This window comes from Mixophyes fleayi, chromosome 2 (genome assembly GCF_038048845.1).
Source record: "Mixophyes fleayi isolate aMixFle1 chromosome 2, aMixFle1.hap1, whole genome shotgun sequence".
NCBI classification, from domain to species: Eukaryota; Metazoa; Chordata; class Amphibia; order Anura; family Limnodynastidae; genus Mixophyes; species Mixophyes fleayi.
The window spans coordinates 112,822,090-112,839,851 of NC_134403.1; the positions used below are offsets into that span (position 1 = coordinate 112,822,090).

The window sequence follows — 17,762 nt, forward strand, 5'->3', positions numbered from 1 at the left end:
AACATTTTCTGGGGAAAATACCGAATGGGATTTATATATAGTATCTCTGGATGACAAGGTGCAATCTAATATGATGAGACTCTTTTGAAGCAACGGAATGGTACTTGCTTAGGCAATTATAAGAACCATCTATTATTACTTCTACATCAACATTTTCCTGCAGCTTGTATTTATGACAGCCTTTTAACAACCCCTTACCATTCCCCCTCCTCCATAATAAACCAACTATTCAGTAAACCAATTGTTAGGCAATTTAAAGGGAAATCGCTCAGATCATTCACTTGTTCCTACTTGCAACTTTTTTGCTATTACTTTTATTTTTTGACTTCATATTATCTTTACATTTGAATTTTGTTCTCTGCCCTTAATTTTTTCTTTTATGTTGTTTATCTTTATTCCACTTGAAAGTTCTATGACCAAGCGAATTAATTATATCAATGTCCTTCTTATAACTTCATAATAATATCACATTGTGCTGAACGATAGTGGATAGAGGAGGATTAACAAAGAAAAATAACCACATGACATTGTAGACAAGCTTCATAGAATATGCCTTTATTGTTGTTTTCTGTATTTTACTCAATAAAAAGAATAAAAAAAAATAAAAATAAAAAAAGTTTACTAGAATGTGTAGAAATGCTGTATAGACTGCAGCATCACGTTATATTATCTGTACCATCACAAGACTAGGCGAGCTTATACTTTTTAGTACACACTTTACTGTCAGTCGTAACTAGGATGCAAGCTAAAAGGACAAGAAGGGAAACAGCACAAAGTTCATACTACTTTTATCATTCAACTTCATTTCCTTTTGCAATCCCAGTTTTCCCTACATACCCTTGAACTTTCACTGTGCAATCACATGTCTACATAGTGAAGCCAGACATGGTTAACAAAGCCTTCTAGATACATGAACCTTGGATTCTTATAACAGCTGATCATGGAAACAGACACTTACGCAACCCTAAAACATCTAATTAAACAAATGCAAAATAAAAGCCTGAGTAAAGCTACTTTTATATATTACCCACCAAGGTACAAAACAAGTTATTCCCACACAAAACTAAAAACCGATATAGGGAAAGCTCAGCATGTAAGCGTCATGGGAAGGACCATGTCATGACTTTACATCCTTTGTATATCCAAATCACGCAGTACTGGCAACTTCAGTTAGTGACAAATGGAGCAATAACCTTGGACAATTTTGACAATTTTATCCAAATTTGTCAGAAAAGACCAGCCCCCCAATTAGATTAGATAGAATTTGAACCAGTATGGCAGACAATCTAGTAGACCAACACTTGAAATGTGTATGCATTCATTTAGTGACAGGATTCACCCATACATCATCATCACCATTTATTTATATAGCGCCACTAATTCCGCAGCGCTGTACAGAGAACTCATTCACATCAGTCCCTGCCCCATTGGAGCTTACAGTGTAAATTCCCTAACACACAGACAGAGACAGACAGACAGACTACGGTCAATTTGTTAGCAGCCAATTAACCTACCAGTATGTTTTTGGAGTGTGGGAGGAAACCATACAAAGCTTACAATGTGAAATTAATCACAAGATTAGAGTTGGTTATTGCAACTCTCCAGTTCACATAAAAACATTTTTATTATAATACATTAAAAGCTTATGATGTTTATCTAGGCGGAAATATTAAAAAGAGATATGCAAAGAAATAAGAAAGAATAGTGTAAATAAAATATTCAGACCCTTTAGTGAAGCCGGTTTTGGATGTGTGCAAGGATTATATCTCTTAGATCTCTGTAGTGTCACGGGTTTTAGAGATCATGGGGGTAAATGTATCAAGCTGAGAGTTTTCCAGCGGGTTTGAAAAGTGGAGATGTTGCCTATAGCAACCAATCAGATTCTAGCTATCATTTTGTAGAATGTACTAAATAAATGATAGCTAGAATCTGATTGGTTTTTCAAACCCGCCGGAAAACTCTCAGCTTGATACATTTACCCCCATATATTTATTAAAGTGTATTATTGGTCACCAAAATTTGTCTCCTTGTATTGTTATGTTTCATTATGTGATACCACTCAATTATTGTTATTCAATAATATATGTCTCTACAGAACTTCAAGATATTAATACAAGTTGTAAAAAAGTCATAGAATGTAATTGTTATTTTTACATAACACACATCTGGCATAATTACATTGCAATTTTATTGATCATAGAAAATCTTTTACTAATTAAAGATTTCTCGGGATCGTCCCTTTAGGGGAAAGGGGCAAAAGTTATAATGGGTGAAAATGATCACACCAATTCATGACCTGTCCTAAGGTTTTAATTAGGTGCTTATTCTAGAAGAGGGAGCAATTTGGAAAATTAAGAGTATAATGGTTCTCATCCAAACTTAATTTTCTGTATGGCAACTCTCTTATATGCTATGATAACGATAATTTTTGTCTATATATCTCTGTGCGGATACTTTATTAACCTTAATTTTCTTGCTGCGATAAAGAGTGCCTCTGTATGTACCCTAATATGGGAGTACACGCTAGATGTCCCAAATGCCATTACTCCTAATTGTATGTAGTGCCATCTCATACAAAAATTTTGCCTTAGGTTATCTTATTTATCTTAGCCCTTATTCGCTCCTGTTAGATCAGACACCCCTTGAGAAAACAGTTGCTGTGTTATGCCGTATTGACGCGAACGCGGCTGCTGACCGCTTGTTGGCTCACAGCATCTGGGTCTGCGACGTCATACGCAACGTCTAACCCTATTTTATGTGAATTAGTGGACTGGAGTGCTACAATCACCAACTATAATGTTGTGATGAAGTTCCCATTGTCAACGTTGTATTTGTAAGCCTTGTTGGGTAAACATCCCCTCACACAACATTATTAACCATTTAAGTGAGGATTGCCCAATCCCTTGAGCGGACCTATACTCTTGGTCTTATTGTATCAGTTATCTACCCATAATACAACTCCTTGTGGGACCGATTTGGAAACATAACTGAACTTCTAATTAGTATAGATGTGTACTGGTGCAAAATTGGTGCACTGCTCATGTGTCAAATAACGTCCCAAATAGGTTTGCATCGTGCACTTGCTGTCCTTGTGAGATGCAACTTATTGAGTTACAAGGAACTTAAAAATACGTTTCAGGCGCATCTATATTGTATATTTAAGACTGCACATATCTTAATTACATGTAACTCAAAATACAGACATTTAAACACAAGTGTGCAGGCACATCTTTGCTCGAACTACAGTAATGAGATTAAAAGAATAGAACACCTAAAACATCTGTATATTTTATTTAAAAAAAAGAGCTACTGAACCATTCAAAAATATATATGCTAAAATTTCGTCAGCAAACATAAAGTAGAACTTCACTCAAAACTTGACATTTATTGACGGGCGTTATGACGTTATGATAACGTGTTTTATTTTCCTGTGCACAAGATTCCTCTGATCCAGCGAGTCCCCTGAAGGATCTATTGTACCAGGGCTGCTCTTCTCTATACTACTGGTTGTTTTGGACAGGCAGCTGTGTTGTTAATGCACATCCCCTATGATCTTTCCAATCACACGAATTAGAAATTAAAAGAGGAAATGCAATCAACAAAATATAGGTAGAGGCCCACCTTAGTAGCAGAAAGGAGTCCCCCACTAAACTGTTGAAGCGTTCATGGGACCTCTAGATTGGAGGATTGTCACACTCCAGGTAAGAGGTATTTTTTATTACAAAGTAAATTCCACACAAAGCTAAATATTTAAATTTTAGGTGAAGTTCTTCCTCAAGATAGGATTTGATCATGGGGGAGCCTTTGTTGCAATGTTAACGAACACCTATCAGAATAGTCTTACATTACATATGTGATTATTAGAATATGCCTCAGCATATTGGTTCAAGTTATATATAGTTTAGTGTCTCTTTAACAGCTCATATACATGGAAAGCTTTTATTTGCATTTTTTCTTCATTATAATCTGAAATGTACGTAAAATGTTAAAGGTGCAATCACGTACATCACTGTGGTTACCTGTAAAACATGGAGCTATTTATTGTTTTTAGGGTTTTGATTCAAGCTGCTATTAATGATTAATGAATTACAGTTTGCCAAGTGTCATGCAATTACTACAGCAATGACAGTCAAATGACAAATGACGAAGAGAGAAGAGAGGCTTCTGGAGTTGGTATCATAAAGCCCCTGCCTCCTGTTCCTCTGCTATCAAGTGACCACTTGAGGAGCTTGGGGAATGACTAGCTCAGAATGAGAGATCAGGTTAAACTCTCTTGGTAAAAAAGTAGATACCAAATTCTTCCAGATGAAGACAATTGTTTGCAGTGGAGAAATAATTACTGGCTTCATGTTAAAAAGGAACAAAACATACTGTTAAAAGAAAAGAAATAAGGTCTGTTGGACTGCACCTTCAATAGTACAATGGTCACAAGTATTGCAACATGTCCTATGTTACTGTTATCTGGTATAAATGTAGCTTTTACGAAATAAAGTAACGGCTGTGCATATGAATCTGCATTTAAATACTTCAGAGACCTGCAGCAGACATTTACAGTATTAAATTACAGTGCAATGGCTCAAAGGTGATACATAACATAAACATAAAATAAAAAATACAATAAACATAATCCTTATATTTTTAAAACATGTTAAAATCATCATGAAGCAAATGGGTGAAAATGAGATTAAAAAAATGATATAAAAAAAGTATGCAAAGCCTGCAAGTACTCAGCAAATTTGATTTCACATAACTCTCATCAAACCTCACACAACGAAAGCATAAAAATACAACTAAATGCAACATGACCCCTACACATAGCTGTAACAAATACTGTAATCTCCCTTGTTCACTGAAATTAACACACAATTGCCAACAAATCTCCATGGGGCAAATATCACTTAGAGGGGATTTAACCCTAAGTGAACATGCTAACAACAAGTCTCTTAAGATTATAGTTTGTCTTATATCCTGTATTGATGTCATGTTTAATTTGCTACTTTTGGATGACTATATTGAGGTATTTAAACAACTCTCAATAAGGATTACTATTTGTATTGTAGAACACTTTAATAAGAGCAAGTGACAGCTCTCTTGGAACAGCAAAACATGAACGTGTGGCTCAAAAGACGCTACAGGGATCCCATGGCCTAGATATGAAGTGCAAACTTCAGCCTGTAGGGAAACTTAGCATCAGGATTCAGTCAACTGTACAACAAGGTCATCACACTACTTTAAGCAAGACTGCAAAATAAGGGGGATTAATACCCCATCCTCAAGCACTTTCTCTCACTTGTCCATTTTGCCAAAGCATTTTAGAAAACATTAAATGCTGTACTTTTACTTCAAGAATATTAAATAGGATATATTCCTTGGAAACACTATAAGCAGAAACTGCCATAGACCATTTATCAAAGAATAACATCTGCTTTAAACAGAATGTCAACATTTTTTCGTTAAAAATCATGTACCCGAATATGTATTGATATGATTTGGAAACTGTTGATGATGTTTCTGTTGCCCTGTGGCAGAAAAACAAGCATATATTAGTTATGTTTTAGGCCTGTTACATTTTGATGTTGGAGCCTTTTGCATTTGCTCTTAAACTGGCTGTGTGCAGGATCTCCTGATTGTTTAAGTGCTCATGTGCAGGGACTATGATTTTTTGAGGAATTCAGACTCCAGTTCAATGAATAAAATCCTGGCGACAGGCGTAAATTCAATTGGCAACAATTACGGTAGGAAGCACCTCGTAGAGGTGCGAGGAAAAGTGAGTGGAGATTCCAGCCATAACACTGGTGCGAGATGTCCTCCTCACAGACTTCTACACGTACCTCGCACCAAACTGAATCTCCCCATAAAACAATTTTTAAGGGAATGGCACTTGGGGTTGGGAAGGTTGTATACAGTGTTTCCATTTCTTGCATTCCCCATATTTCTGCTTTTGGTAATCAAATAAAGAGGGAACTGCCAGAGCCAGTGTTAGGGAAACACATTGTTCAGCTGTAAATATAGTTTCGTATATTTTATGCATAGTGCTCCAAATTATGGGAGAAAAACACTCATCCCGAAAGCCATAAATCCAAGCATTCAGGATTATAAATCCCATATCTATACCATACTATAAATAATTAAAAGCCACATGCCCCATGTGGTGATATGATAGAGCTGTAAACTGAAATTAAATTAGATGATCTGGTGATTCAAATATATTAATATACCCATTTAATAATGTGTATTTAAATATTGCAAGAATATATAGAACTCGGGGGTATATTTACTAAACTGCAGGTTTGAAAAAGTGGAAATGTTGCCTATAGCGACCAATCAGATTCTAGCTGTTATTTATTTAGTACATTCTACAAAACGACAGCTAGAATCTGATTGGTTGCTATAGGTAACATCTCCACTTTTTCAAACCCGTAGTCTAGTAAATATACTCCAAGGTGTTTTCCACCATTAAAGTTTTTCAACCTGCCCCTCCCCCACTGGGTACTTCCTACACTAGTATCCCCACCATTTGCTCAATTCAGCAGTGTCAAGGTATTTATAATTATGAATGATCTCTGCTGGCCAGCCTAGTCAATCATCACTACGTGCCAGAGAATGGGGAGTCTAGAAATGACAGTCGACTTCTGTTGGAAGAGTCATTTTAGAATTGGCAGCTGCCATAACTGTGTACCAACTCAGTAACTGTTATAAATGAAAGTGCAAGCCTGCAGGGCACCTACTCTTTTGTAATATCCCACATCTACTTTTGGAAAAATGCAACTTTTTTTCAAGAATGGATTTGAATGCCAATATGGAGACTTCTGAGCAGTTTGGGCGGATGGAGTATGCTCCTTGCATTAAGAAAATGAGTGAAACTACTTTTGAATCAATTTAGAAAAAAATAATTTGCAAGACAGGATTACCTAAATGTAGAGGTGGAAAAGAACATATTTACAGGGCACAACCAATGGAAATACTAGTACAGCTCTTATGTCCAGAAAGATGCCAGTATCACTATCTACCAGTGTCAAGTCAAACATATCAGCACTTGAGCTTACAGTATTAAAACCTTCCCTTCTCTGGGCCACCCGACTTTAACTGAATGTGTCCGGATCCCAGTATGCAGAATTATAAGGGACCTTTGCAGGCCAGTGTCTTTAATCTTCTCTACATGTCAGATAAGTGAAGGACATGCAACAAATTTCATCCAGCTCCGATCTGATGGGAAGTCCACCATGGCCACTCAATGAGAAGAGGACTATCACTTCTCCTCCTGCATTTTGTAAGGAACTCAGAGATGACTACAGAGTGATCAGCAAAGGTGCACGTACCAAGACTCCAATAACATCCCCTTTGCATATGGAAGAAATGACTTTGCTGTACCTGGACACCCGTGACTCTAACTGCAGCTAACTACAACTTTCTTACAAATGTCGGTCATAAAATACTGCATCAAATTTTACCCGCAATACAATCAATTTTCACACACTGTGATTTAAACATTGAGATTCACATCATAAAACCTTGTTACTAGGGAAGCTGCCAAAAAGTCAGAAATGACGTACTAGATTGTTGTATCACCGTCAGTCTCCCTGGTTGACGCTGGTTTAAGCACCAGCTTCTGAAATCATACGTACAGCAGATAAATACTGATGCCAAAATAGCTGCTGACATTACAAACACAATTATGGTATAATATCTAAATATGGAGTGTAAATAAAAGTTATAATAATGTGGAGTGTAAAATGTCACAACAAATTAAAGCTTCATTGCTCCTGCCTTTTATCAAAAATTAACACGGAATAATAAACTACACTGTAAATACTCAGAGTTGGAAAGGTGGCAGGTTGCAGAGGATCAATGGAGTAGTATTCCTCCATATGCTTGAGCTGGAATACTACTTTTGTTTATGGAATTCCAAACATCCAGTTTACATATCTCACATGAAACCACCCCTTGTAAAACAAAAGTAAAGTAAATGTAAAATGTTTGTTTCCAGTTGTTGCTGGATTGCATCACCATCATTTATGAGGAATTGTGATTCAGTAACATATCAAAATGTGACTACATCTGCAATGACAAACGTTCATATGGATTGATAACCAAGCTACCTGCTTCCAACTTCCTAGTTCTTTATGGCAACAACAAAAAAAAGTGCAGCTGTCACAAGCCTACCATTATAGTAAACCAACAAGCACATAATCAGTTCTCAGTGTTCTATGCACACCAACTAACCTGACTATAATGAATCATTCATCCTTGGCATAGGGCAAACTTTATTTTGACTAAAGACGTGTATTTGTGGTGGTCATTCAAGGTCAGTTTGCTGAACTTCCTGCATAAGTCTGCTGCATGCATTATAAAAAGCTTCTTATTGTGTGTGATTTTAGTTTTGTAAGATTGCAAACACGTGCCTGAAAATCATGAGTACTTTTGATCCCACCTAATAAAAGCATACAGTCTTTGACTTCTCACCTGAATGGGGTCAGTTGCCTTGAAGACATGACAGGCCATCTCAGACTCCGGGTTGTCAGGTTGAGTCTTAATCAAGTAGGCAAAGTAAGAGGGATCCTGGCTGTTATGGATGAAGCGGGCAATATGCTGGGTCTTGTGTTCAAAGATGAAGACCGCTGTGTTGCCACTAGCACCATTCAAAGCAGGCACACAACGAAGGTGAGGGGCAACCAATAGAAGTTGAACTTCTCGACAAGGTGCCACACAACCGGGGGGCTCCTGTTTTTCAGCTCGTCTACGGATCTCTGCCACTAGCCATGGCAGCATAGGCAAAGTTGTCCTACGGTCTAGGGATGACCATCCAACATACCACAAGTTGAACCTTTTCTCTCCCTTGACAGGCCTGTCAGGGAGTGGTTGCTCCTCCAAAAGAGGGTGACATTGGTCAGCTGAACTTCTTCTCTCCATGACTGCTCCAGAAGACAACACAGGATGAGACAATAAGCTTGAAAAGAAGATACTAAGAGTAAAACTTAAATGCAATATAATAATTCATGCAATGGGGCTGAATGGAGCCTCCTTGTAGCATATCACCAAAACTGCAGTCTTATATCTGGGAGATCCCTAGTTCCAAGTCCAGACATGGACAGTTTACACAGATATAAGCTGTGCAGCTGAAATGTGATAAAAGGCACAAATACCATTAAAGAAGGTACAAATCATTTCAGCTAAGAAGAGTTGCTGAGCTTCTTACAGGCACATGGCAGGATCATATAGATACGTGCCTTCTGGATCTGGTTTCCCATACAGACCTGTCTGTACTGTTTCCTTCTCTCCTCCCTCTAGCAAGCGATCGTCATGACAGATCCTGCAGACCAGCTTCTCTCCACCTCCTGCCTGCATGCATTAGCCCAGCTCCCTGCCCACTGCTTTTTATTGTCTCACCAATAGATTCGAGCATACTGAATGAAGCAACTTGATAAAGGACTGTACTTGCAATAAAGCTGCAGTTTTCCTCAGTGAAATTCCTGTCTTTTGCAATGCATGCTAGATAAGAAGTCAATCCTTCACTAAAGGGAACCCCCAGATTGGTGACACAACAGCAGTAGCCAGTAAATCTTTCTCACTGCAGAAAGACAAGAGCAACCCCCACCCCTTCCTTCCAAGCATGGACGGAATCTGCTTTCGAACACACCCCCAAGAAGTTTCAGCACCTTAGAAACCTCACTTCCAAAATAGTGCAGCTGGCATGTGCCTGCCTGCTGTCTGTATGCTGGCGTGATTCTGAGGTATCTGTGCTGTGATCGCCGCGAATCTCACTGTCTGCTAATTATATTTCAGTTCTCGCCTTACAGGGTGTCAGTATAAGAGGTGTGGGGTGCCCGCTGGCTGCAGGAGGAGTGAAGTGCTGTCTGTGCACCACGAGGAAAGGCTAACAAGGCGTCCTGTGTTATGTAAACCATATTAGATGGGGGAAATGTTTCTGTATACCTCATGTCACCAGTAAGTTTTATTATAGACTGACTGGTAAGTCCTTTGTTGCCTTATGTTTTTTCTAATACAATCCAAATATATATCCTAGAATTAATACAAGCAAAGGATATACATTTTGAGGACAACACAATTCAAGCAAAATGATAGACCTCCCTAAAATGACAGGTTTTCTTAACTTGTGTAATTACATAAATAGCAGTAGTTACTAGTGCAAATACTACAATCCATATTAACACATTGGTGGTATACCGCCTAACATTTCAGTAATCAAAGAGAGATGCACTACCATCTACTAAAAGATTTTAATAAAGTGCCCATTTCCAGGGGCTGATTCAGGTAAAAGTGTTTTTAACAGGGCTCCTCCATTCCCCTTGCAGCCCAAAAGGAAACCTGTGGGAGAGGGGAGGGACCAATCACAAGGCACACCCATCATATAAAGTTTGTGGGGCGATTTCAGTTAGGTAATACGGTACCGCAATAACGCAGATTTTCCTTTGCACAAAATCAGCATTGTTGCGGTGCTGCGGATTACCTTTGCGCCCCGTTCTGGCACATTACCGCGATCTCGGGACCTAATTAAATATGCCCCAGTGAATGAAATTGGTGCAGTGTTATAGAGCCCTGGGAAATGACTGTATGTAGCAACTTCCGTGGCTGCAGCTGGGTGAAGGGTACCTTAGTAAAAATGTAAAGTGCTACGGAATATGTTGGTGTTATATAAATAAATGTTGATGATGATAACATAGGTAGTAGTGCAGATCTATCAGGGATGGATCTACCTTTTTTCTTTTGGGGGTGGGGGCAGAGCCGTAACTTCTAGCGCCCTGGGCGAGAAAGACATGCCGCCCCCCTATCCCTCAATTTTAACCAAATTAACCTAAAATATTCCTAAATTGCGCCCCCCCTTCAGCGTTACGCCCTGGGCGGCCGCACAGCCCTAGTTACGGCCCTGGGTGGGGGCAATTTACGCCTTGCCCCCTTTTCTCTGTCAGTCGCACAATATATTCTTGTGCCTGTAGGCAGAGACCAGGAAGGATCTCTGTCTGCCTATCAGCCGACAGGGACAAGAATATAGTGTGCGGCTGAAGGCAGCCCACACCTGGTACGGGGGTGATCTCTCCCCCTTGGATCCACCACTGAGCTCTGGTTAACGCCAAGTGAAACTATCCCTCCTCCCTCACCTAGTAAATCCACCGTAGGCTTATTCTCCTGGTAGCTGCAGCTGGAGAATTTTGAAAATGAACAGGGCGTTAGCTGGTTGTTGAGACACTGCTCCTTCACTAAAGGACCCTCAGGTAGTGCTTCCAGAAGCAATCTCGATAAACAAATAAAGCTGGATAAGTGCCCAGGTAGCAGTTGTCTGGTTTATCATCTGTCCCCTTACTACAGAAGCTACACAGGTACTCCCTTTGTGTTTACAAATGTGATTTGTGTGTTTTCAGTTTAAATGATCTGTATTTTGCTAACTAATCCTCCCACTGAATTGCTAATGGCAAAATGTATTTCAGCATTCGTTGTTTTTTTTTATCCCAAAGCTTTGTAATTACCTGAAATGTAGAACACATAATCTGTTCGATCTAATAGAAAACGCTTGAATGAAATAGCTAATTCAGCCAATGCAAGATATTTGGCCTAACTCGCACCACATGGTGGCACTCCACTCTCCCAGCATATCACTGACATTGTGGAAGAGCAGCTGGCAGCTTCACAGGTAACAATCTGCAGGCTGCTGCTCTTTAATATGAGTGATCAGAGCTAGGTGTGGAGGCACCACGACTATAATAAAAACTGTGAATGAGGGACATGCTACCCATTTAGTGTTTTATATATCCTCTAACCATTGACGCCCTAGACGACCACTTAGCTTCGCCTAATGGTATCGTCGGCCCTGGGTTGTGGAGAGGAGCAATCCCTACAAACCAGCGAGATAACAGTCTAAAATGTGAATTTGTTGTATGGACCACCAAATGGGACATTTTTAAACAACCACTGCCCTCTTTGACCACTCAGTCAACGTTCTTTCCTTGAACGTAGCAGGGGAGAGAACCAAGTTCTGGACTGTGTTATAGTGATTTCCTCATAGTGTTTAAATGAAGTGGCTGGAGATGGGCCAAGCTTTACTAAATCATAGTCTAAATCAAGCACATGCCTATCATTAACTAAGTGTACCAAACGTTGGTGGAACTACCATTAGTGCAGCAGTTGCGGTGCACTGGGGCCCATGGAGATAATGCCCCCCCTAACCCCAGGGAGACCTGCCCCCCCTCCAACAAGTACTGCAGGCCATTACGTCTTCTGAAAAGAGAGTCATGGATAAGATCGGTGAGGGGCAGGACGGCCTCTCCTTAATCTGTCATGATTTCCAGAAGATGAGGGAGAGGCGTAACATAGAATATCTACGTTGGAAGATCTTAAAGCCCCTCTCTGTGGTAATATTGCTGGTTTGGCATCACAATGCAAAGAGAGAATGACTGACCTGAAGGACAGGCTTCGGCGGAATACTCTCCGTTTTGTAAGACTATCGGAGTGGGCAGAAGGCCCCTGAAGTGTTCCTAGAGGACTGGCTTATCAAAGAATTCAGCTGGGAGGCTTTCTCTCTGCAATTGGCAATGGAAAGGGCCCATAGTTTACCCCCCAGCTCCCACAGCAAGGTGCGCCTGCACGTACTTTTATTGCCAAACTTTTGCATTTCAAAGATGTGATGCGTTTTATCACATGATACACCAACAAGGTCCTTTTCGCTTTGAGCCTCATACTGTCCTGGTGTTCCCTGACTTCACAATAGAGGTCCAGAAGAACAGAGTACAGTTCACCCAGATAAAGAAGAAACTGTGAGAATTGCAACTTCCGTACACCATGTTGTTCTTGGCCGGGTTGCGGATCTCGTCTGTCGGCAGATTTCACTTCTTTACCACCACGCAGGAGGCGGGGAATGGCTTGAGAAGCAGCCTGCAGCCGAGCTTTGAGAGCCCTGAACTCCAGTGCTTATTGTATCTACAGTGTGGGGTTACATGAGATGGGGGAGCCTGTGCAAGAGGAGAAAGTTTTATCCAGTCCCCCCACCCCCCTTTTGTTGTTTTCTCCCTCTTTTCGGTAGGATTTAGGGGTTACTGGTTGAGAAAGGTTCTTTGATGTTTTTGGGTATATATTGTTCCTTAGTTAGGAAAGATATGCAGGGAGAGTTTTTAGTGGATTTATGGGGTAAGAAAGAACTGATGTTATGTTATATTTTATTATTTATTGCAGTGCTGAACTGAACTTTATGTATCCCTTAGACTTGTACCATGTTTTACTGATGTCTGGGCTGTGCGATGCTCACTACGGCTCGTGGTCTCCAGACTCCGCTATCTGGTGCGACCTCTCATCCTCTCTTCCTACTGTAGCGCTGATCCCCGATGGCTGATGCAACTGTGAGTAGACCTGTTCGGAGGGATCCGTCTGCTCACCTGGAATGTTAGGGGCCTGAATGTCAGAACTAGTGCTCACCCAGATACCCAAATATAATCCTGATGTATTCTGCCTACTGGAGACTCACCTTATGGGTAGTGAGTTTCTTTCCCTTAAAAAAATCATGAGTGGGTTGGACTTACCATGCTACTCACTCTGCGTATTCTCGGGATGTGTCCATCCTAGTAAGGAAGCAGATTAACTTTGTTCTTGACCACGTACAGATTGACCTGGTCGTTATGTTTTTCTTAGGGAAACGTTTAAGTTTTCAGTGAGCGATCTCCCCAGGGGCATCTCAGACCATTCTCCGATCATGACTGATGTTGATCTTCTGTCAGATCATGGTGTGCAATTCTGGAAACTTCATCCCCACTGGCTGACGAGGCTTTGGTAAGAACACCAGTCTGGCTTGTCTCTGGGGAGGAATAGTTCAGTGATAATTCCTTGGGTGTTACTCCAGTGGTGTTACGGGACTCTGTTAAGGCCTATCTAAGGGTCACCTTTATTGAACAGGTGGCAGGGATTAAAAAAAGATAGGCAAAAGGAGGGAGAGTTGGAGCAAAACTGCAGAGAACTGGAAGCCCTATACCTTACCTTCCTCTCCGTGGCTGATAGATAGAATAGAATGAGGTGGATGCATGCTCAATCCGAATGGTCCAACCATTTAGTGAACAAAAACTCCTCTTTTCCAGACATAATCAATATTTCCATGTTGACATGGGGGTAGCTACTTGGCCTGTTTGGCCAGGTAGGAGCTGTCCACTAGGACAATTCCGGCTATTCTTGATGCCAATAATACTAAACAATATATGGGAGATAACATTGCTAGATTGTTTTTTGATTAATATAAACGTTTGTATGCAACACAGTTAACCCGTACTTCTTCCCAGCTTGCAGACTACCTGGATACAATTAGACTGCCCTGCCTGTCCCTGGACTCTGTTGAAATGCTGGACTCCGGCATCATGGAGGAGGAGATAGATGCAGCCATCTCATCATTCCCCAACAAAAAAGCCCTGCGTATAGATGGTATCCCCATAGAGCTGTATAAAAAATATAGACAATTTTTTGTCCCCAAGCTCCTGGAGACCTAATCCAAACTGTTAGAACATGGGTCTTTTCCTCCCTCTATGTCAGAGGCCCTCATTGTTCTTATTCTAAAGATAGGTAAGGATGCTTTGCTCCCTGACTCATATTCCCACTGTCCTAAATGTAATGCCCCACCTTACACCTTTTGGCATATGCTTTGCTGGTGTACTGCTGTGCACGCCCTTTGGAGATCGGTATGGCGTTATATCTCCTGCATCCTAGAGGTTGCCCCTCCTTTGTCTTCACGGGCCTGTCTTTTTGGTCTTATGCTGGAAGAGCACCTTAGTAAGCCATTATGTAAGTATGTATTTAATGTAACCTCATCTGCCAAGGTGATCATAGCACAGGAATGGATGGAGCTAGAACCTTCCAGTGTTCTTGCCTGGATTGCCCTGGTAAATGATGTCTGGAAGCATGAAAGGTTTATGTACAAGAATGGGGAGACTCTGCACAAATGTAACATTTGGCATCCATGGTGCAAGTCTCATTTTGTCATTCATGCCCACAAAGACGATGCTGATTTTGGGGTGTGAGTTGGAGTCCTATGTGTTGCCTCTACCAATGTTTCTCCTTTTTGTTACGAGACATCCTCCAGCCCTGCGCAGCGCTGCCATGTCATTTTGCAGACACTCTGCTGGGTCATTATTCTGGTGCTTGTTATGATATTACACTTTTGCTTTTATGTATGTTCACTAGGATGTCAGTCTCAGACTTGATCTGGAATATTTACATTGTGTATAATCATCCGCTACAATATGTTCACACAGCTTAGGATATAGTTAGATTGTTTATGTTTAGTTAGTTAGGCATCCAAATGTATGTCTTGTCTTTGTAATAAAAACCCCCCACTAAAAATACTTTTTTAAAAAAATGATCTTAGTATGACTAAAAGGCCCAGTTTACCCTGCAGGGCAGTACTCGGTTGCATTATACACTGAGTTGTCTTAGGACAAGGTCATTTTAGCAATATTCTAATAGAGTGCCCCAGTGAGATACTGATTCACTGGTACGCACTGTAACTGATTTCTAAGACAGCTTGCTCCACCCACTGGTCACATGACTCACACAGTTGATCAGGGTTCTTTTGCCAGAAGTGGTCATGAGATGAAAATTGGAAGCCTGAGCATCACATGTAATGTGAAGGTTCCTGCTCATCACGTCTGAACAAGCTGACATCTCTTGGACATATATTTACTGGAAATTTTACATAAGAAATACAACCACCAAAGGGGTATTCTGAGTAGTAAGATGCATTTCCAATGCCTATCCTTGCTATTTACTGTGTGTAGCAGACTTACAGTTACAGTTGTAAGGATATTGTCCTATTTTTAAATACTGTTAAAAAAAAAGTGCTTGCTGTTTTGACAGCTATCCGTTAACATACTGCTCACCTGTGTGGCAGTGATTTACCCAGGACTTCTTTTTTGAACAATTGTGCAAATGTCCTGACAGCCATAAATGTGAACAGTGAACTATGGAAGATATATATCTTGGGAATTTGGGGATTTGAGGACGCGCCAAGTTAAATGCTTAATTTTACTGTTGATAATACATACACACATGAAAATGGTGTGTTTTATATTGAACAGGTTTTTAAAAGATGCTGCTAAAAAATTAGAACCAGAATTGAAATTTTGGTGGTATAAGGTGTCGTTAGAGAATTATATTGGTATTATACCAAGGGAGTTGCTTCTTTTTAAGCAACAAACATATATTTTAAATTAGCCTTTATTTACGAAGCAATGGAATGATGTTTTGGATCAGTGCTATTGCAGGCACAGTTCTAGTTCCTGGCTCTGTGCACTTGGTGACTACAGGCAGTGTATCAGTTTCTGGCTCCAGGCAGTTGTTAATAGCAAGCAAGCTTTTATACTGGCTCTGGGCAGTTGGTAAATATAGGTACCATGCTAGTTTCAGGCTCCAAGTACTTGGTAATTGCAGGTACAGCAATTACAACTCTGGACAGTTGGTAATTACCGGAACTGTGCTAGTTCCTGGCCCTGGGCACCTACCAGTTGCAGGTACAGCATTTGTCCCAGGCCCTGAGTGGCTGGCAGCCACAGTCACCATGCCAATTTCAGGCTCCAGGCAGTTGGTAATTGCAGGAACAGAGATAGAAATATGAAGGTATATTGATATCTTCGTTGGCCTATGTTCAACTGACATCTACAAGAAGGACCAACAAACAACCCTCATGGAAACATAATAATGCACACATAATAACAAATTGTTAACTCACAACCAGGCTTCAGTATAAGAAGAAAATATGAGTTGTTTGAAAGCAACGTAGTCCACTTAACAATGTACTGAAAGGACAGTCCAATGCAAACTTGATTGAAAATCCTGTCTTGTATATTAAGGGGAGATAGGCAACAATGTGTTTACTTTATTCCATTTAGACATTGGGTCCTGATGATCATTTGATGCGTTAGCTTCAGCAGTGTTGTGAGTCCATTGATCCAGTAGGCTGAGGCCTTGTTCAGGGTTATGTATCACAAATAGTCGTCCATTTCGGACGATAGGCAATCCCAGCTTTCCAGGGACTAAGGTTTTTGTTAAAGTGCATATAGTTGCATAGAGTAGAGATTTCCTTCAGCAGCCATGATGCCTTCTTGGCCCTGCATCAGCTGTAGGGACTGCAGAATGGAAAACAGCTCAGCTGGACTAAATTTTGCTCTTCTTTGCCGACATTTTAAAGGTCTTTGCGTGAATTTTAATAAATAGCATCATTAAATCATTTCTTATTATTGCTAAGAAATTATAATAAACGTGACTTTAATTCAATTGATCATAATTAGACCCCTAGAACCCAATTCCATGGATGATCACTGATTTGCAAAGCTCAGGTGAGCAGTTATTGTTATATTTTATTTAAAATGTTATGCACGGTCTCATATAAATATTTTATACAATTATATCATACTGTTCTATATGGTGGCATGCCATACCGCTACTTCTCTTACTGCCTCCATTGTAAAACTATTAAATTCCATTCACTAACATTTTATATACTGCCACTTCTAAATTTCCATGCCACCAATTCTAAATTTCCACTTTGACCACTGGTTCTATATATAAACACAAAAAAACATCTCTTCAGTATCTAGACAGAATCAAAACATCACAGCACATGGATTAACTCTCCAATCATTATAAATGTATCTGATTTTAATATCCAAAATTATAACTGGACTGTAGCTCATTCACTGAATTTGGTCATATTTTCATTGTCTAAATCCAAAATAAAAAATATTTTGGTAAAAAAAAAATGTGTTTGGCCATTCCAAATG

General features: G+C 40.0%; 1 protein-coding gene and 1 long non-coding RNA gene across 3 annotated transcripts in view; one reads left to right on the forward strand and one right to left on the reverse strand.

The window, feature by feature from the left end:
* TBC1D4 (TBC1 domain family member 4) overlaps positions 1 to 9,715 on the reverse strand; it is a 136,618-nt gene extending 126,903 nt beyond the window's left edge. The window contains exon 1 of one of the 2 annotated variants that reach the window (XM_075199820.1): positions 8,464 to 9,715. In XM_075199820.1, the coding sequence (XP_075055921.1) occupies positions 8,464 to 8,910 (447 nt within the window). In that variant the 5' untranslated portion in view covers positions 8,911 to 9,715. The remainder of the gene's footprint in view (positions 1 to 8,463) is intronic. The other variant, XM_075199821.1, reaches the window with a different exon arrangement.
* LOC142141393 (uncharacterized) lies at positions 9,644 to 17,192 on the forward strand. The gene is made up of 4 exons (XR_012688660.1): positions 9,644 to 9,945; positions 13,212 to 13,346; positions 13,636 to 13,773; positions 14,274 to 17,192. It is a non-coding gene; the product is annotated as an uncharacterized LOC142141393 (long non-coding RNA).
* Positions 17,193 to 17,762: the final 570 nt, after the last annotated feature.